Genomic DNA, 22,801 nt, shown 5'->3' with positions numbered 1-22,801 from the left:
TGTGTGTGTGTGTGCATGCCACTGCCAGTCTGACACACAGACATGAGGAGAGCCTTAATTTACAGCATAAATGATTTTATTGCATAGGTCAGCCTGCAAGTTATCCTACTCACCACTTAACCAAACAGTAGCTAGCCTAAAGTTAGATCAGAGCATTTAGCTGGTTTCTCCAGTTTAGCTATAGCTATAGGAACTAGATGGCAGTCAGTAGAGTGCATACCTCCACCAACACTATACAATTGTCAAGATATGCCTGTTCCACGTGTCGGATTTTCACCAAAAGTTAATCATTCATTCTTAATTTCTTCTTACCAACTTCACATTTCACATTAGGAGATGCACACATTTTCATGACTACCTGAAATGGGACATGAGACCTGCTTGCTCAAATTCTTGCCACTTTTAAGCATTTTAGCTGATTATTGCAACACTATATCTGTTCAGTGGCCATTAGGGCTGTCCTTCTACCACTGTACTATATTTTGAAAAAATTAGCAGGACCGTTATGTCTAAACTGGAAATGAGCTCTCCAGTGCCCCCATGTTGTTTGATTGGGCCAATAGTGGATGGTTTGCCTCTTCTTATGTCTGCTGATAGGCACACAAAGCTTCGTGAATCCATTCGTACGTTATATGGCTTTTTGTGAGAAGCCATGCCCACTACGCCCCCCTTTATGAGGGGCCCTTAGGGACACTATTCAGAATTACCATGCATATACATGTATTTTTCCTCTCACATACACATATGAAACCAAACTCATTCACATACTATACTGAAAACCACACACACATACAAGTGAAATGCTTTTACATACACAACTGAAACACTCTCACACAAACAACTGAAAAATTATATGCTCACATACACAACTGAAAAGCTCTCATGAAAACTATTGAAAAGCTTTCACACATACTAGTAAAGTGTGCTCATATACACAGTTGAAATGCTCTCATATAGTATAGTGAAAACCTTTTATATAAACTATTGAAAAGCTTTCACACATACTAGTAAAGTGTGCTCATATACACAGTTGAAATGCTCTCATATAGTATTGTGAAAACCTTTTACATAAACTATTGAAAAGCTTTCACACATACTAGTAAAGTGTGCTCATATACACAGTTGAAATGCTCTCATATAGTATAGTGAAAACCTTTTATATAAACTATTGAAAAGCTTTCACATTTACTATTGAAAAAAATAATTTTGTATGAAAGCATTTCAGTATGGTGTATGAGAGGATTTGATTTCAGTTAAAACGGAAGGCGTTTCAGTTGAACCGGAAGGTGGTTGGTTTCAAATTTTTCTAGCTGTAGCCTGCAGACTTACAGCGAACGACTGTTGTTCGTTCGTTCGCCACACTGATGTCTGCTCAACAGCCTGCAAGTAGCCTAACCGAAGCAGCGGCGTTACTTAACAATATATTGGCCTCAGCGGAGACCATCAGAACCCTGTCAAATGCGACAACAATCGAGCAGCAACCAGTCATTGCAACTCCAAGTGTGGACACGCTGGACAGTCACCTAGCATCGCTCTTCCCATCCCGCCAGCGTAGCAGCGTGCCACTGCCAGCTGCAGCTCCAGTCAGGAGAGAATGTGCACCACGTTATCAAGCGCAGCAGTGCTTCGGCACATGGACATCAGGCACGAGGAGAAAAAGGTAATTATAAATAGTCGAAATTATCTTTCATATTACCGTCCCACATTAGATAACGTTACACTTAACTGTATCTGAATACTTGCATGTCCAAATACCAACCTGAAAAAGGATGATCTGAATATTTTGATATTCAGGGCCAGGCCTAACTTACTCTATAGCTTAGCTTGATATATTTATAGAATGGCAATCGTTTCCAATCTTATGCATTAACAGACCGTCACCCATTATCGACCCCCTTCTGGCAGGGACTGTGAACCAGTGGTGTAGTCTACGTGATACGCAGGTATACGCCGTATACCCACTAAAATCTTTGCGGGCAAATGAGAGGAAATATATAACGTTAGGCAGCGGGAGGATCGGTTCATAGCCAGAGGAGGGTTGGTAAGGGGTGACGGTTAGTATTTTGCTCTTGTCAAACTTGCCATACTTAAGATATCCATGTGATTTGATGCGTAATGGTTTGTACAGGTTTGCATGATGTTGTACTACTGTGGTCTCAGTATTGTATTATCTATGGCAGCATGACTTAACTTGCACTGGCTGTTTTCATGTAGTCTAATAGTTACATTGTTATTTCAGAGCTCGAGGACAGCAGCATGACCATTTCAACAAGGACGTAATACTACTCCCGAATCCATCATGGGGAGTAGTGTGCAAACAACATCCAAAATTACGGTTACACAAACATGGGCACATCCTCAGTGCCTTTGAATTCCAGAAGGCCTGGGACCACCAGACTGTTATGGAACGCATAAGGGATAGCTTTGGTGAACACATTCCGGAGGATGTCAGGTAAAGGCCTATTTTTTCTTCTTCTTACTTTGTATATTAATAATATAATAATCTTTATTTATAGAGCACTTTAAAAAACAAACAAAAAAACAAACAGGTTTACAAAGTGCAATCATGATTATTACAAACATATATAACAATAGCATTTGTTTTAAAATGTACATGATTCAGTCACACACCTCATAGGAGCAAGAAACCAAGGAGACGGACATGCGCACACACACACCCACACACACACACACACACTAACAACATATTGTTAAGCTACATAGCCTAAAAGCATTTTTTGTTGTTGTAATATCCCCATCTTCTTTGTAGCCTCCAGTTTCTAATGGCTTGTGGCAATAAGCTGGTGTCCCCTAAACTCCAGGAGGGTCAGGAGCTGAATGGGATGCTAATCCATAAGGTTTATAAAACCAAAGCCCTGTATGTGAGACCATCAAGGACCCTTTTAGTAAGTTTGCTTTTTTGTTTGTTTGTTTTTTAACCTGTTTTGAAGTAAAACTCCCAGTAAACAGTCAACATGTAAACAGTAAACATGGCCAAAACATGGAGACTGCCTGAGTATATCTTTATAAATTGTATCATAAATGTTGTATTTTGGTGTATTTTCATCAAATTTACAGTTACAGTTGTAGTCAAAGAGTAGAAGAAGACATTCAGTTGCATCATTATCCATGGGATCTATAATGGTGATATTGCCTTTGAAATTTAGATTATATACTAAATATATATATATTATATACTAGGTGAAGATGAAAATCTTATTTTTTCCTTTATTGCATCTACATTTACTCTGGAATGCTAGATATAGGTTTACTTACAATGGATTCATATTCCTTAGCTTCTTACCTATCAAATGAGACCAGAAATATGCATATAGGCCTTATGGTTGAGGAGCTATTCCTGATTCATTTTGGGTATGTTATTTTAGGCGTTTTTTCCCAGGGCTAGGGCTTAACAGGTTTTACGCTAAATATAATTATCTTTTGAAAATGAAATGTATACTGTTTACTGCTTGTAGCAATATACAGTATATATTAAATTAAAGCAAAGGTTTGAGAGCAATCAAAACGGAGAAAAGCGCAAACAAAGGTTTCTCATTTTAATCGGTTAAACAATTACTTGTTTTCAATATGGTTATTTAATTTCAAAGTCGTAATTTTTGCTTTTGATATATATTTTTGGTCTTCTTTCTTTCTCTGTTTAAGACTGACTCGGAAGAAGAAAATGAACTTTCCCACATCACTACCAGATCAACGTTAAGCATGCGTACAACTGCTAAGGACAGCGATGATGATTGTGTTGAAGTTGATGGTCCACAAATCCACACAGGCATGAGCAGCCATGGCACCACCAGGGCTGCTACAAGGTTTAGAGTAATGAGAAGTAATGACTACCCCTGTGCTAGCAGTCATGATGGAGATGGCAACCCTGGCACTAGTGGTCATGATGGAGGCTGCCTTGCAAGAAGTGATGGCAACCCTGGCACGAGCGGTCATGATGAAGGCTGCCTTGCAAGAAGTGATGGCAACCCTGGCACGAGCGGTCATGATGAAGGCTGCCTTGCAAGAAGTGATGGCAACCCTGGCACGAGCGGTCATGATGAAGGCTGCCTTGCAAGAAGTGATGGCAACCCTGGCACTAGTGGTCATGATGGAGGCTGCCTTGCAAGAAGTGATGGCAACCCTGGCACTAGTGGTCATGATGGAGGCTGCCTTGCAAGAAGTGATGGCAACCCTGGCACTAGCGGTCATGATGAAGACTACTCTTCATATTTAACACTCGTGGCTACTCTTCCTGACGACTCTTCAGATGATGAGGAATTAAACCAGGCTATAATTGCCAGTATGGAGAGTCAAATGTGAGTAGCACACACACAGAATGTGAGCTTGAGAGATCAGGATAACTATTGAGGATGATGTGATCTGATAATTGATATGAACCGTTTTATCTTTACATTATTATGACATACACATTTTGGATTAATTGGTTGCTTACGACCAACGATTTCACAAAATACGGGTTGTTACAAATTATGTCACATCACTGTGTTTCTGATCTTTCATTTTTGATGTTGTCTTTATAGTGCAGAAAAGGTCCCGGTTCAAGAGATACTGCTGGAACTGTCAAGCAAAATTAGCACAAAACAGCAGTGCAAATTTAATATAAATCGCTCTGCTGTCTGGGAGGGAGCCATGCGGGGCTTCCAAAGGGTATCCTATGACCCCAACTTGATGATCTGTGTAAAATTCTCAGATGACATGGGGAGAAATGAGGAAGGGGTTGATTTAGGAGGGCCAAGGAGGGAATTCTTGAGGCTGCTGATGGAGACCATTGCCAGGTCACCCATGTTTGAGGGAAAAGAAAACAGCAAGAACTTGGCTCTTGACAGTACTGGTAATGACTTGCCATTTTAATTTATGGTGATTTTTACTTGCAACTTTTAGCTTTTGAACTGACTTACAATTGATTTAATAGCACAATGAAATCCATGATTTTATGTAGTAGTGAGTCTTTATGTATTTATCAATATTACATTTCCTTTTATTCCATTGTTTTGCAGCTCTAAGAGAGGACCGGTACTACACAGCTGGCAGAGCCATTGCAGTAAGCTTGGTACATGGCGGTCCACCACCAAACTTCCTCTCACCAACGGTATTTTCTCTTCTGGTTGATGGTTCAGCAAATCCAGTCCTAGAAGACATAGCCGACACGGAACTCTTGGAAAAAGTCAAAAAGGTCAGTTGGTAGTTAGTTTTTAAATGTTATATTGCATTAGAATTAGGTTACATTACAATGTTCTCTTGCCGTTTTCCATTTTGAGAGGGAGTATCGGTCCAGTCCAGTCTGCCCATTGCTGAATGCCCACTTTCCATATGATGTAGTTTGAATTCCACCACTATTCAACGGACAAGTGTAGTCAGCAAAGTGTATTCTTAGTATTCAAAGTGTATATTTGTTTTTTATCACATTGTAGCAATGTGGAAAAAAACCTGCACTGCTATGAACTGTTAGGGGACCCTTGTGCATCATGTAATTATGCAGACCTCTAGTGTCTGGGTTCTTACTAATAAGTTATAAGACTAATAAGTAGCCTCCATAACAAGCCATCCTGCTGCTCCTTGTGATGATAGGTATCTGAAAGTACAACCCTTGAGGACCTTGAGAAGTCAAAGGCACCTCTGCTTGACTACTTGGCCAATGCAGGATGTCTGAGGCCTATGCGGTCGATAAGAGACAGGGATCTGCTGGTGCATGACATCGTCATGTTTCAGGTCATCCACAGGGTTCAAGGTCCATTTCAAAGGTATTCAGTGTTGGTTGTTTACAGTCAAGTTAATCAGAATATGGATCAGAATTTTACCCATTGACCAACATGGTCTAGGACTAACTTCACAAAATCTATTATTTTTATATAAAACTAAGTGACAAATTGACAATGCACAACCCTAATTAAATTCTGCAAAATTAGTACAATTGTTCCATGTTCTTTGTACAGATTCTGTGAAGGACTGAAAACTCTTGGGGTTCTGGAGAAAATCCCAAGGCATCCAGACAGCTTTCGCCCCCTGTTCTGCTATGAGCCAAGCACACTGACTGCTGACCGGGTGGATGATCTTTTCAGCATTCGTCTGTCTCCAGAAGGGAGCAACAAGAGAGCTGCTGAGGAGATGGTCGTTACCTTCTGGAGAGACTATCTCCAGGATGCAGAAGGTAATTGACAGTTTAGTGTACAAGTAAACTGATGCATCTATTTATATTTTAGTATTATTATTATTTTTTAATTATAATTTTTTTTTTTTTACAAAACATACCTGCATAACAAAAACATTATAGCTTAAACTTACTTATTCTCTTGGTTGTAGTATCATTATCACGTAGCACCTTGAGATTGTTGAAAGATGAAAGGCGTGTTATAAATTCATTGCTATAAGAGTCATTCAGTTTTTTGACGCTTTGGTTTTGAGAAGTAAAATACTCTTATTGAACAATTTATTCAGTATCAGCTGATGTTAATTGCTCTAGAGATGTTTCATATACATGTTAATTGGACCAACTACCACTTATAATGTTTTTCTGTTTTTATAGAAGAAGAAGAAGGGCCATCCAAACTACAGAAGATATTGGCCTTCGCAACTGGAGCATCTGTGGTACCACCTATCGGCTTTTCCCCAACTCCCTCCGTCCAGTTCATTCATAAAGGAGATGACGACTTCTCTTCTACACCAATGTTCCCTATGGCCAACACATGTGTTAACTGCATCAAGTTGCCACTACATGTGTCATACCAACTGTTCAAGGAGAAGTTTGACTTTGCATTAGGAAACACATATGGGTTTGGCAGGGCATGAACATATCATGCTCTGTATGCATTTCTCTGTCTGTCTCACTTTCTCTGCTTGTCTCGGTCTGTGTGTCTTTGAAAAAAGTTAAAAAGGACAGTTGTTAGTTGCATTGCTGAATGCCCACTTTCCCTTAAAATTATATTGCCGTCTGCAATAAAGTTTGCAATCATTAGAGAATATTGAGTCATGATGTATTTTATATTTCAACTGACTCAGTCAAACTATGTTTTAAAAAATGCTTATATTTATTTTTAACGACATGTCTCGTATTCATACCGTTTCATACCAACTGTTAAGGTATACTTTAGACAATTAGAATTTAGACAATTAAGCATGAACATATCATGCTCTATATCTCTTTCTGTCTCACTTTATCTGTCTCTTGTATGTCTCTCTCTGCATGTCTGTCTCTGTCAGTCGTGGTCTGTCTGTGCCTCTCTGTCTCTCCCCCTCCTGTCTCTTATCTGTCGGTCTCTTATGTGTCTGTCTGTCTATCTGTTTCTCCCTCTGCCTGTCTCAGTCTCTGCTTGTCTCTCGGTCTGTCTTTTTGAAAAAATGCTTTGAACAAATGCTTGTTAGTTTTGAACAAATGTTTATTATGTTCATTTATTTTTAATAAAACAATGTTTTAACAAAACTTTAACATAACTCCCATGTAATTCACTGAATACACTGCACAAGTGAAGAAAACAAAATGTTTTAACAAAACCTTAACATAACTCCCATGTTATTCACTGAAGAAAGTGCAGAAGTGAAGAAAACACATCTATTCCATGGTTCCCATCATTTTCAAGTGGATTCACTTGTTGAATAATGTTCATTGTGGTCTCATTAATGGTTATGTCAATGTCTGGAATTATAACATTATTATTGGTTTGAAGTTCAGGTAATGGCCCTTCTTCATCAATGCCATAATAGTTATCAACATCAAAAATGTCATTTATAACCGGATGGATTCCTATGCTGTTTATGACACCTGTATGCCACAGCTGAAGAGGTGTCTGCCCCCCTTGTGTGGAGAGGCCATGGTTGTTCCACTGGTTGATGAATTCTGTTACTGCCCTTTCAATTCTTGGTAAATAAACATAATGCAGACAAAATAGATGTAGTTCATTCAATGAATCCAGTATACCCTGTTCCTCCATTAAGTTAAAAATGTTTATAAAGTGTCTAGATACAACTCTATTGAGTTCTGCCCATAGTCTCTCAATCCTTTGGTTGTGTACTGAAACACCTGTAATAACACTACGACTGTTCAATCCCCTTCTTTCCAACATAAAACGGGCAACGTATATTTTCCATACCGTGATCACATCTGACCCTTAAGGGCAAACCAAAGTTCTCTACTCCCTCCTAAAAATAATGACAAGACACTTGAGGCTCTGTTGTTAGATAAGCACCGTAAGTATATAATAGTCCGGCTGAAGCCATCAACACAGCCATGAAAGACCATCCGCCACCTAACCAGCTTGTGGTTGCCGTCAAAATGCCTGTTGGGAGATATACACTACATTAAAGAAAATATATACTTAAAACTTGCCAACTATATCAAAGTGTTGTTTACCTTATAGATAATACAAAACAGTTACAAGTCAACTTACCATAATTGGTAATAATACATTTTTAATAATAATACATACACATAATAATAATATAATAATAATACATTTAATAATAATTATATATATATATATGTATATATGTATATATATATATACAGATATTATTAATAATAGTAATAATAATAATGATAGTAATAATACTTTTTTTTTTTATTGGTAATAACTTACCATAATTGGTTGGGGGCTTGAACACTATAGACCCTTCGGCGTATAGCATGACGACGTCTAATTGACCGCCCAATGGGATCCACTTGATGCAGGCTCTGTCTGACCCGCCAACGCTGAACCCTTAAACCACGTGATCTCAGGCTTCCAAGTACGTATGCTTCACCTGCATTTGGAGTGTTCTGTAGTATATTAGTCACAACGCTGTCCAGGTCTTGATTTGACACTACTGCATATCTTAATGGCTCAACTCCCAGAGTTTGTCTGTGTCTGTATAGGGTTCTTCGACTGATTCCAAAGCATGATGCAATTCTCTGCCATGTCATACCAATGGACACACAGTGAGAAATCTGTTCGGCGGCTATGCTGTATCGGGGCCGACCTGGATGGCCAGTCAAGGTTGTTGGGGGTATCAAATTGTTGGTCACATCAGTGGATCTCCGTCTGGCCTCATGTTCATGCAGCAAGTTGCGAAAGCATCTATACAATGATCCTAGTAGGTTACTGACATCCCTATTATCATGATCATATCTGGACACAGCAAGAAATGCAGATAGAGTTTGTGTATGATCATTGAGCACTCTATAAAGCCTCTCCTCACCGAAATGGTTGGACTCTTCGCTTTGCAGTGACTCAATGCATTGCAGAGCACTAGTAAAAAAACTTGCAACATCCTCTTCATTGCCTCTCACCTCAAAAAATAAAGTTTGGAAAACTTTCAAAAGAGGATCAAAGAGGATCAGATGAACATACATTGTGGTTGAAGTACTTCAAATTCAGCAAGAGCACATGCACTTCCTAGTGTGGAGTCTTCCCGTTTCCTTCACATGACAGGAAGGCCTTCCTTTTTAACTGTAATGCTCGTATTCACTACTGAACTGTTATATTTCATAATATTATACGAGAGCATTTCAGCTGTGTATATGAACACATTTTACTAGTATGTGTGAAAGCTTTTTAGTAGTCAATGTAAAAGGTTTCACTAGTTTTTATGAGAGCTTTTCAGTTGTGTATGTAAAAGCATTTCACTTGTATGTGTGTGAGGTTTTCAGTATAGTATGTGAATGAGTTTGGTTTCATATGTGTATGTGAGAGGAAAATTTTCAACTGTGTATATGAGCACACTTTACTAGTATGTGTGAAAGCTTTTCAATAGTTTATGTAAAAGGTTTTCACTATACTATATGAGAGCATTTCAACTGTGTATATGAGCACACTTTACTAGTATGTGTGAAAGCTTTTCAATAGTTTATGTAAAAGGTTTTCACTATACTATATGAGAGCATTTCAACTGTGTATATGAGCACACTTTACTAGTATGTGTGAAAGCTTTTCAATAGTTTTCATGAGAGCTTTTCAGTTGTGTATGTGAGCGTATAATTTTTCAGTTGTTGGTGTGAGAGTGTTTCAGTTGTGTATGTAAAAGCATTTCACTTGTATGTGTGTGTGGTTTTCAGTATAGTATGTGAATGAGTTTGGTTTCATATGTGTATGTGAGAGGAAAAATACATGTATATGCATGGTAATTCTGAATAGTGTCCCTAAGGGCCCCTCATACCCCTTTGGCCAGTTTGTATGACAAGTTAATGAGTTCTTCCTTGCCCCATGACCAATCTTTACACAAAGTTTCATGCAAATCCATTGTTAATGTTTTGAAATATCCTGCTAAAAGACAAACAAACAGCCAAACATCCAACTCCAGTGGCCGAGGTAATTATAGATAGAATAGCAATTTGATGTCATACTGATTTACTATATGATCTGCTTCCAAACTTGAGATCGACAGCTTTACTTTTGTGACTCCTTTCCAAGAGCAATTTATTTATCACTTAATGGTATAATCTTGTTTAATCAACTGACCCAGATATATACATGCACATTATAGGAGATTGGCGACCATAGTTGACTCCTCTCGATGCTTCATTCAAACTACTGGCTGCTCTTTACTGTTTTCTGGCATTCGCTCGCTACAACACGATACGTTAAGAATCTGTGGTTGATGGACTGTTGCTTTCCATGGCACTGATATGTCTGTATGTCTGTCTGTCTGTCTCTCTCAGGTCATAACTTCTGTATGGAGGGTTATGCCAGTCAGTGTGTGGAGAACTCAGAGTGTGTTAACCTGGAGGCTGGTGCCTGCTGTAACTGTAAGGACGGATACCGAGCCGTCCGGGACGACAGTGCCTACTGCCAAGGTACAGCCAGTCATACCACTTATGTTCAATGTAAACTGCACAGCTCCTTGTTAGGAATTAAGGAATATGTATAGATCAATGCAAATACTGGATTTTTCTGTATTTGTAGACCTACAGTATAGTTTTGCACATAATAGGTTTCCAGGCTACCGTAAATTCTCTAATATTGGCCCGGGCCTTTATTTACCTCAACTGCAGAGGGTACCGGGCCTTTATTGGAAGCAGGCTTATATTAGAGACAGGCCTTTATTTCTAATTCCCTCTGTTTGATAAGTATATTTGCTCATATTTTAGTACAAAGCCTCCTTGTTTTCTGATCTGCTTCTGTTGGGGTACGTTAGGTGGACGTTTTTTTGTTACTGCAATGCATTACGATAATTACGGTAATCGACGACGGCATGCTCCAGAGACTTCCGCCGGCCGAGCCATCTTGTGGCACTTGTATGTTACTACAAACTACAGTTACAAACAGGCACCAGGAGTTTACCGGTATCCACCGTTGTTTGCATGTAAGCTGAAGCTAACTGAACCTGGGCGCCGATGTGTTCCCGGTGATCCGGCCGAGATTTTGGCTGAGATTTTGGCCGGATCACCAACCAGGAGCGTGGTGGAGAGGCAGCGGCGGAGAGAGGAGACGGACACGGTCCAGCCATATACTAGCTTTTGACGTAGTCTTGTTTCCTTTGTTTTTTCCCCCGGCCTGTATTTGAGGCCGGCCTTTATTTGTTTGTGTCGACCACGGCCCCGGCCATTATCGGCTTTTAATTGACTACAGGCCACTATTAGAGGATTTACGGTATATTGGTTTGCCAATACATGGGGCCGATATAAAAATGGGATATGGTCAGGACAGTGTCATCCACTTCTGATATGATGGATATGAGGCAATTTTATTGATTACATATTTATTGTAGAAATGATCAATACTACACTGGTTGTCTGGGAAGCCCTTAATCTCAATGGGTTTTTGATCAGATTACACAAAAGTATTATTAAATATTATTTTATATTTAGTTTTAGTTATAGTGTCCTATGGTCTAAATGCTGTTTCAGAGGCTTTTCCACCCGGAGAGAATACAATTCTAGGGGGAACACCGAATACATGGATTTTTTAACATGAACTTGGTCAAATTTAAAGATATTGAATGTTGGTACAAAATATCGGCTATTGGCAGTTTCAATCCCAAAATATCGCTATCAGTATAAGCCTTCAAAATCCAATGTAGAATTAAAATTAAAAACACCAGTAAATTACGTGGTTTTCATGCTTGGCATATAGCATATTAAAAGTATTCACACCATGCCCTACTAAAGGAATTTGTATTTGCCTCGCATTTTATTGACTAATTTGTTCATTCTGTATGCCAATGTGTAAAGATGAATATTTTCTTCCGCTTCACTGTAAAGTGGATGAAGCCCTAGCTAATAGGTCTAAGTTACTCTAGTTGAATGTGAATGTTAAACTATGTTGGCTAGTGTGTAAATGATGCTAGTTGAATGTGAAAATCTGTTGGCTAGTGTGTAAGTGACTCTAGGTGAATGTGAAACTTCATTGGCTAGTGTTATAAATGATTGCTGGTTCCAACAGGAGCTCCATTAGCAGAGCAGGTGATGTGACAGAGCGTTGCTGTTGGGCCCACTCAGCCAGGTGATTACTCACTGTCTGAGAGAATGTACTTAATTAGAGCTGCTAGCCTCTTGTCATTAATTAACTCTGTTTGTGACCTAATATGTGTGAGTGTGTGTATACATTTAAGTATGTATGTATGTATGTGTGTCTGCGTGTGTGTGTGTGTAACTTTGTGTTGTGCTGTATGTATGCCTGTGCACATTGGTGTGATAACCAAGTGGTGTTTCAACTGGTGAATATCACATTTTGTGATAGTGGCCTCAAAGCTTGCCCAAATCCTAGCCTTAATAGCTTTAGCCTTAATCCTAACATCTGCAATGTAGAGACGTGCAGCAATGTGTCAAAGTCACAAACACGTGAGGCCATGCAATAGTATTAATGTGACCCAGTCAGAGCTTAGCTGCTGTTGCTTATCTATCTATCTATCTATCTTAACTATCTATCGCATTGCCTGTGATGAGACTTAGAAAGACATAAAGAGACACTATGAACAGCTTAGGTCTTTCCAGGAGGAGTGTGCTGAAGCCAGCTACTGTTTATTTGTCTGCTGTTCACTGTTGATTGAACCTCTCAGGGAAACTCAGCTGGTTTGTTCAGTTTTAAATTCAGCTAAAATGTTTCCAATCATGACTGAGAAGTAGGACACTGACGCTGATAATTGCCCTGCACTATTCCAATACCATAATACTGTAGCTACAACAGATAGATACGAATATCAAGAAATGAACGGTAGCCATAAATATGTAATAAGTTTGTCATATATACCTGTTAGATGCCTGACAGTGATTGGTGAAAAGTTATTCTCATGGCACCTGAGAAAAACAGTTTTTCACCAATCACTGTCAGGTAGCTTTAGCCTGTGGAGTGCTGAAGGCATGGTTGAGAAGCAGCAGCAAAGGATGATGAAATTTGTGGATTTGTGGTGTTGGCAGTGCTGGAAATAGCAGCTGATGTCACTGATAAATGTTTGATGACATTCAGTCAAGGGGAAGAGAGGCAGACTCATGGGAACACTTTGACAGAGGGAGGAGAGGAAAGATGGAAAAATGCTCTATCATCTTAACCTCTGTCCAAGCCAACCTCTTCTCTATAACACCTTCATGGTGCCATCAATCTATGCATAATAGAGAAAATAGTACATACTGTAACATAACCAACCAGCCTGATCTCCAGAAATTTCGTGAAATAAGCACAAAGAACTCACGAAAAATGAGAGAATTACGTTTTCCCAGCATAAAAGGGTTCCATGAAGGAGGCACAATCATAAACAGGAAGTAGTGTCACTTTGAAGTAGCGTGGTGGAAAGCAAGGGATTGTGGATGGTGGGTGGGCGTATACATTTGCCTTCAATGTCAATGACCTGGCATTTCTACCGAGTCAAGTTTAAATTTTTAGCGAAAGGTTTTCTTATTTAATCCCTTTCCAGTCACTATAATTGAAAATTCAGAAGGTGCAATTTCAGTGGGGTTTTCCAGTCCATTTTTACTATGGAAGTCAATGGATAAATTGGAAAAACTCATAAATATAAATATTTCTAATTCTGTCTTCTGGGAGGGTGATGATTTATATTTTCTCTGAAACTTCAAGAACTGGACTCCAATGTCATCCATAAATGAACCATATCCCATTAAGGGACCTGTGCCCATAGTTATCAAGCGCCTCAGAGTAGGAAACCGGTCTTAACTGCCCGGAAATTCTTGTGCCGCAAATTTGGTCCTAGTTTTTCGCAAAGAAGTAAGAGCAAGTTATCAATATTCCTATGTGTTATGCCCAGGTACGAACAAAATGCACAAGTGGTCCAGACCTGTCGTACGAGTCACGTACAATCAACCTGCCATTCTCCAAAGCAAAAAAAAGTTTGTTGTTGACTGGATTGTATCTCTGTCACTTTGAAGAAATTTTGAGTTTGAATATATAAATGACACTGTAAAGTAATGTATAATCATGTTGAGATTGCAACAGGAAAAATAGCAAGGGAGCACTGATGGCTTTTTCAAAAGAAGGTAGTGCGTAATTTATTTTACCAGAGCCGCATAAAATCTCATAATGTCCATGTGGGTTAGTAGCCTATAAGTGCGCTCAATACAAAGACAAAACAAAAAACACTAATAATTGCCAGGGTTAGGGTTAGGGTCAGATGAGGCAAGGTTAGATTGTATTGGGAAATACATTATAGAGGGAGCTAAATCTGATTTATAGGCTATTTTACTCCAGTTGATAACGTTAATGTGGGTAAGTATAAGTGAATCTAAATTTAGGTCTTACCAGGTTGAGGTGCAAGTCGCTGTCCAGGGCGACATCGCTGAACACCTGACACTGCTATATCGCCAATTATGGCAGGTATAGGCCTATTCTTTCATCTGTCTGTGTAACGGAGAATTCCTCCTGGCCCCCTCCTGTTGCAGTCATGGATTGCCTTGCTTTTTGCATCTAATTTCATGTCAAGCCATTTCTTTTTTTATTTCTGTGACAGTGCCCTAACGACAAATCACTATAGTCCTATAATATTCCTATAATACTCCGATAGGGACTTAGAGTGTCTGTGGTACTCAATAGTGAGTTTATAGTGACCTTATCATGGTATTTTCATCTTCTGTAGTATCACTATAATATTCCTATATGGAATTATAGCTTTGTTGTGATATTTATTTAGTGTTCATCTAAAATGTATAGGAATAGGCTACTATAGTTGTTTATCGTAAGGGAACGCACAGAGTTATTTTTCCCCATTCCTTGGCTTTAGCAGGGCCTTTGATTCCACTATTGCATTATATTAAATATTATATTGGTTGACTTATTTCTAATAGTAGGACTTCAATCTCAGAGCTGGTAGACTTCTCCTTAGTCTTCCTGTCAGTTTTATGAATGAAGCTTCCTGACATATGGGCCAGACGCCTAACCTTATATGACATTATTGGGGCATCAATTATGCAAATTCACAATTCTCATGAACGTGCGTTTATTTAGAACAGGTGGAATTCATCATGTTTACGCAGGTCATTTACGACAGTTTTCTGAAGATACAAGCGTTTGGTGAATCTGACGTGGCACACTCGTACGAGTCCACCTCACGAAAAAAGTAAGAGAAATTTAAGATAAGAATACGAAAATGTTCTTGCATGAGGCCCAATGTTCTTAAATGCTGCAACTGCATACAAGTTACTGGAGCTTAGTTACAAAGTCAACAGTTGCATCACGAAGTGATCTTGCTGGTTGGGAGCAGGGAAGAAGAGAGAGCCCACGGTATCCACTGTCCTCTGGCCTTATATCCCTGGAGCTGTCATCCACAGGCCAATCAGCACCCAGGACACACCCCTCCAATCACCTGGTTCAGCCAATTGTAAAACCCCCACCTGTAAGCAATTACCCACACTCCAGAGAGAGAGAGAGAGAGAGAGAGAACAAAATATGCCAACATACAGAAAACAGAATATGCCAACATACGTGACCCCCCACTAGGTCATAACACTATGACATAAAAGTATGTCTCGAGATTTGTCTCCTAACCTGTTACGAGTTGCCAGAAGATGGCTGCATTGAGACGTAAGGTGTGCACGTTCAGAGAGAGGAAGGATGTTTGAAAAACACTTGATAATGAAAACTCGATCAAAAGATACCGGTTAGACAGGGGTGGTATACTTTTTGTGATGGGTCTTGTGCATGATGCCGTGTCTCCATCTACGGAAATCTTCTCATGAACCACAAGTCAGAATGACACCAAATTTGGTATGCGGGCTTCTTGGATGCCTTTACTTTGTTTGAAAGTAGCTAAGAAATCGGTCAAAATATAGCGGAGTTATTGACCTGATTGTAAAATCATGCCACAGTAATCAGTCAGCTTGAAATATGTTAGGGTGGTCAGAAACATCATATTAAAATCACATAATGATATGTTCAGATTTGAGGGAATTACAGCCCTTTAAAGTTGTGGCTATATTGGGATGATACCAAAGACTCCATTTCCCATAATTCCTTGTGCTTTGATGTATTTTGTCCAATAACTCCACCATATATTGACAACTTTTGGTCCATTTCAGGTCAAATGATTGAGCATTTCCTCGTTATTTAAACTTTTTAAGATTTATATTTCCATCATTATTATCTCAGTTCTGTGAGGAGAGAGATCCAGTCTGAGAAGACTACTTTGTTCTTATATTTATTACTATTTGTTATAATATTTTTGTTTTAGACTACATATCTCCTACAATTAAAAACTGCACTGACTCAAGAAAGTACATTAAACATTCACAATTAAAAAAGGTTTTTAATTTATTTTTTTATTTTTTAGTTGAGCGTTGGGCCTTTAATAAAAATGTTTATTCATGTTATTTTAATTGTCATGCTTTCATAAACATATTTAAAGTTTGTTTATTAATTTGGTAAAAATGGCATCACCAGAAAAAATTATCTTGCCGCCAAAGTAGCCGGCAAATTTTGGGAACTCCCTGGGAGTTTGCATGTTCTCCCTGTGGTCTCCTGGATTTCCTCCCATAGTCAGGTGGACTGTGGACTCTAAATTGTCCATAGGTATGACAGTGTCTGTGATTGTCTGTCTCTCTGTGTTAGCCCTGTGATGGACTAGTGACCTGTCCAGAGTGTTTCCCTGCCTTTCACCCAATGCATGCTGGCTACCATGTGGGGGCTCCCCACATGTGGGGGGCCTGAATGTTCTCATCTCATTTGAGGCTGTTCCAGATGGTTTTCTCCAGGAATTTGAACAACTCCATTGGCCTCACAGTAGCATTATTGATTATCAGGAGAGGCAGACCAGCAGGTTCCTGCAGAAGTCAATCCTCATCTCCACCATCTGGAGAGTGTTAAACTCAGCGCTGTTGATTACTCACCCAGACACCAGTTGTTGAGTTTGTGTGTGATTCTCAGTGTGTGTGTGTATGTGTATGTATGTGTGTATGTGTGTGTGTGTGTGTGTGTGTGTGTGTGTGTGTGTGTGCGCGCACGCGCGCCTGGGTTTACACTGTGTGTGTGGTAGAGCTTTAAAGAAGCAGCCTCACCCAGGGAGGTTTCTGGCAGTCTGAATTTAAAGAAAAAAATGCCTTTTTTATTTTTAGAGACTGTACTGGCACTGAAGTATATTGCCTGCTGTGTTGTTCCTCTGCTATATCATTCCCATTTCTCAGACCGAGGACGCTCCGAGCCTTTCATTAGCTTCCTACAGCACCAACTGAAGAAGGGAGAGAAGGATGAGGTGAAGAGAAGACAGAAAAAAGAGATCAGAAAGTGAGAGAAATGGAACAGAGGGGGGAGAGTAAATGGAGGAATACATAGCAAAAGAAAAGAGGGGTGAGAGGGATTGAAAATGACTTTGTCTCATCTCTGTTATTCCCAAATGGTATCTTGTAGACAATCCAGGCTTACTCATCCAACAACAGTTTGCTGCTGCCAGTGAGTTTGAATGCAGTGTTATGTGTTCAGATCAAACTATCATTCTCCCGTTGTTTTTCTCTGTGAAGGAGAAGCTGCTTCAGCTCACATAATATGAGCCCATGCATGAAAAGTTTTAAATATTCAAAAAAACTACTATTAAGAGCCGTCTACTGACACGCTAATGCAGAAAACAAATAAACAAGACAAAATGTATATAAAAATTGCTGCAAGACGCAGGCATTGTCCCCAGCAAGTCAGACAGCAAGGGGGAGGGTTTTACGTCCTAGAATCTCAGATCAGATCAGATCAGATGAGAGAATTATTATTGTTCTTTTAATTTAATCATTAATTTTCCTTTTCTCATACATTTTCCCTTTGCGTTTATTCCATTATGCTGCTTAGTTTGTCAATTTAAATTAAAATACAAATGCAAAAAAGATAAGGAATTGCTCCAATTCTAAAAGGACTTTAGGGCGCAAGGGTACCAGCCTTGGTGGATTAGTCTTACAGCTGAAGTAATTTGTGCTTGCAATTGGAGGATGAAGGGGCTATCTGCTTGCACAGTGCTGTTTTTGGGGCTTGTTTGTGCCACAGCTTGATTTTCATAAACTTCTTAGTGAATAAGATGAAAACTCTGTGCTCTTAGCTCAAGCAACTGAGGTGCAAAAAATGTGCAGATTGCCCTTGCAATGCTCTCTTAGTGAATCTGGATGTCAATGTCTTTTGCACAATGCTAGCTAATTGGGTTCCTTGTATTCCTCTTTAACTTTATTTTCAAAGTGCTATCAGTACAGTAATGTGGTCATCATAATGTCAATTCAGGTCAGGCAGCCAGGATGAATAGAGAGCCTAAGTCCCTCCCCTTCCGCTGTCCCCCATGGGACCTTATTTCGGAAAAAATATGTACGGTAGTCAACGGCGAGAGACAAATAATTGTTTGATCCCGTTTGAATTGTGCCATGACTTACACATATGATGTTTTGTCAATTTAAAAGATAATTTTGCAAGTCAAGAAAGTCGCAGTTTGTTGTAAAACAGTACAGTAACGTTTAGTTTTGTGTGAAACCGCTCAGTGAACTACATCTCTCGTCTCGCACAATATACGTCACCAACACCAACATGGAACGAAACATAGGAAACACACACAGGCATCGCATTAACGTTAGCCCCCACTGTACTAAAACTATCCTAAACCAGTTTAAATCCATTCTTACTGTCTACCTTCCAGGTTGTGTATAATACTCCTGCTATCTGAGAGGGACTTAGCTTCAGCGGCTCTGGGTAGCTTGTGGAGAGAGGAAGTTATGTCACTTGCGCGACTTTTGGGTGTGTAGTCTTTCTAATTACGTATTTTTACAGTCTTATAGTTCAACAGTTTTACCACAAACTGCGACTTTCTTGACTTGCAAAATTATCTTTTAAATTGACAAAACATCATATGTGTAAGTCATGGCACAATTCAAATGGGATCAAACAATTATTTGTCTCTCGCCGTTGACTACCGTACATATTTTTTCCGAAATAAGGTCCCATGGGGGACAGCGGAAGGGGAGGGACTTAGGCTCTCTATACCTATAGAGGATTTTAGCCCTTCCCATAATGCTTTGCTTTACCAGTTCCGGTCAGTGCACTGCCTGCTGACTGCCGTTCAGTCGTACTGAAGAGAGTGTAATACTGTTGCTGTAACTTAATAAAGTGACTATAAACAACTAAATCAGTGTTAATATTACTTGCATCAGACATTTCCAACTCGTCAGTGGAACACCAAGTACTGAGAGGTGCCGAGACAAGCTTATTTCGGATTACTTGAGATATTTGGTCACAGCTAGGTTATCTAGGGAGCTAGCCAACATTAGTTAGCTGCATTTTAATGTAATTCATGCTAGTGCATCTTATACTGACATATTTGCCCGTACAACTTCATAATTGCACGGATTATCTTACGTAACGTTATTGATTCTGATTTGACCCAAAGCTGTTAACGGACTAATACATCGGTAATCGGAGCTGAGAAGAACTCTGTAGTTTGCCAGTTTGGTCAAGTTGACGGCCACTAAGTCTTTATACTGAGGGAAGATGGCAGTGACAGTCTTCTTTGAGTGAATCATGAATTATAAAGTAATCTATTTACATTTTAAGTTACGTTTTGCAATTTCTAGTGGTCTGACATAATGTGTTTTATCTGTCGGACGTCTGTTGTTTTGATCAGCTGAAGAAGAAAAGCGTGGATGAGATGTGTCATCTTGAAAATATCAGAAGAGATATATTCAACATAAACTGGTGTTAAAATAGTAAACAGCACGCCAAACAAAAGAGTCTCTCTCTCCCACTCACTTCTCGTGAATCATAAACACAACATAAACTCAAAATGAATAGCCTAACTTAATATTCCAAGCGGCATTCTAATTCAGAAGCATTTTTTTAAATGTGAGAACACCTATATTCTGAAACTGCTATTTATGCGAAGCAAATGATCACTGTACAATCGATTGCTGTGCCATGTTAATTGCTTGCTATTTAATACCAGTTTGTGAACCAATTATGAAGTTGTACAGCCAAATATATCAGTATAAGATGCACTGTAGCATGAATTACATTAAAATGCAGCTAACGTTGGCTAGCTCCCTAGATAACCTAGCTAACTGCTAACAAATATCTCAAGTAATCCGAAATAAGCTTGTCTCAGGTGATCTTCTTCATTAACAGTACTTGGTGTTCCACTGACGAGTTGGAAATGTCCGATGCAAGTAATATTAACACTGATTTAGTTGTTTATAGTCACTTTATTAAGTTACAGCAACAGTATTACACTCTCTTCAGTACAACTGAACGGCAGTCGACAGGTAGTGCATTGACCGGAACAACTGGTAAAGCAAAGCATTATGGGAAGGGCTAAAATCCAGTATAGACTATCACTACATCACTCCTATATAGCTATACACTATCAAACTACATCACTCCTTTTCCTGTACACTATCAAACTACATCATTCCTCTGTAACTGTACACTATCAAACTACATCACTCCTCTGTAGCTGTACATTATCAAACTACATCAGGCTATGGTAAAAAACATTTTCTACAATTCAGCTCTGTATAATTTGTTAAAATCCAACATTAAATATGAATCTTCACACCTTAGCTGTGAATTTTCACCTCCCACAGTCCTCCTCACGTACTCAGAAAGAACAACAAGGGGAAGGGGATGAGCATTTTAATGGATTAGGCAAGTGGATTTTAATGGTCATGACAAAGATTTGGCATTTATTGAGGGAATACAGGAAAAGTTGACAGTTTCAGTAGGAAGAGACAGAAAAGGTGAATATAACATTGGTTAATGGGAAAAGTAGCTTCCCCTCTGTTTCTATCCATCTGCTGTGGGACTGGACAATATCTGTATTTGTTGCATAATTAATAGTATGTTTGTGTAAAGCTTTTAATCGCAGGGTATTTTAAAGCTCTCTCACCCTCTATCCTATCTCTTAGAAACACATTTTCAATTCACTTTAGTTCAGGTAGAGCTCATTTATTCCTCCTTTTGGTAGAGTTGAGATTTTAGAGGGTTGATGATGTTGACAGCTTATGTGAAGCCCCTGGCTTCTCCTGGTTAAAATATTCCAGTTGGGACTGACACAACACTGTGTGGGGTGTCAGTCCTGGGTCCTTGCATTAAAAACCTAGAATTTTGATAGTACAGACAATTTGAGTGGGACCGGGAAAGGTTTACAAATCAAATTTTGCCAATCTGACCTTTCTGGATTCTTTGAACCCTTATCTGTTAGGACGGTGGATCATATTGTGTGAAAGTATTTGCAATAAAGTATAAAATCTCACCTTTGTGTGGCTTGTCCTGGTTGTTTTCGTATGGATGTCTTAGAAATGGCTGCCACTCTTCTTCCCTGTGCGGCGAGCTGGAAAACATGCTCTTTGCTGCCCCCTCTGGCCGCTGGAAAAAACACCCATTGCATCCTGTTAACACACATTCACCAGAGCTAACCTGTTGTTTAGGGGCCAGAGGGGGCAGCAAAGAGCACGTTTTCCAGCTCGCTAAACTACCTGCTGTATCTCCAGGCTCTTCAGATTTGGGGGGGTAGACAAAATAAAGGAAACACATAACAATATATGAATATCAAGTATCTAATAAGGAGTAGTAAGGAGCACCCTTAATCTTCAAAACAACTTCACTCCTCCTTTTCCTTCTGTCACGCTACATCCTGAACTGTGTGTAGTGGAGATTAGACTTTTCCTCAGGAAGGAAAACCTCCCACCGTGGGCCAGAGAGGTCGCTTTCACCATGAAAGAGGAAGCCTAGAAATAAACAAAAAAGATGCTTTATTATGTAGTCTCTAGAGTGGGGGTAAGGAGAAAGGATAACTTGAAATTTTTCCCAGGTTCGGAGTTCATCACTTTATTCCTTTGCATTCTCTAGAGGCGATACATTACATTGAGGCACTCACAGTACTCACTGTCACTGCAAAGCCCTTGTTGCTGACCGCTGGGATACCCGTGAACAGGAAAAGGCTGTTCCATCTTCCCCAGAGCTGTCCATCGCTGTGTTTGAAACTGGGCACTACTCATACTTAAAGGGATACCTGATTTATCCTTCACAGTCTCTTACCTGATCTCGTCATGGATTATGAGCTTCTGCATAACGCGTCGAACAGCGACCTGTTTGATGAAGACCTACCAAGAGCCACGGTCTCAGAGTCCCCTTCGTCTCTCCATCAGTCTCAAGCCCCGATTCAGCCATCCCAGCTGCACTCCATGATCCAAATTTCCCAGCAGCAAATCGTCCATTACCCTTCATCCAGTAGTTCTAATGAAATCGCCCCTTCACCTCCATGTTCCGATAGAGGTAGTTCCATCCCCTCTTCCAAATGCCATCCTTCCAACCGGCCAAGATCAAGAGAATCTCTTCCCAGGCGCAGTCAAACAACTCCAGACTCACCCCAACCACACACGGCTCATCACGCCACCTACATAACCGACTAGACAGTCGCCCGT

The 22,801-nt window shown here is 39.6% G+C and overlaps 1 protein-coding gene across 1 annotated transcript in view; it reads left to right on the top strand.

The window, feature by feature from the left end:
• The window catches only part of LOC139913763 (protein kinase C-binding protein NELL2-like), a 155,018-nt gene that overhangs the window by 42,276 nt on the left and 89,941 nt on the right, over positions 1-22,801 (top strand). The window contains exon 12 of the mRNA XM_078282228.1: positions 10,649-10,783. Within this exon, the coding sequence (XP_078138354.1) occupies positions 10,649-10,783 (135 nt within the window). The remainder of the gene's footprint in view (positions 1-10,648; positions 10,784-22,801) is intronic.

The sequence above is a fragment of the Centroberyx gerrardi genome, chromosome 24 (genome assembly GCF_048128805.1).
Source record: "Centroberyx gerrardi isolate f3 chromosome 24, fCenGer3.hap1.cur.20231027, whole genome shotgun sequence".
Lineage (NCBI taxonomy): Eukaryota > Metazoa > Chordata > Actinopteri > Beryciformes > Berycidae > Centroberyx > Centroberyx gerrardi.
The sequence above is the reverse complement of the archived record's forward strand: the minus strand, read 5'-3'. Positions and strand labels throughout refer to the sequence as shown.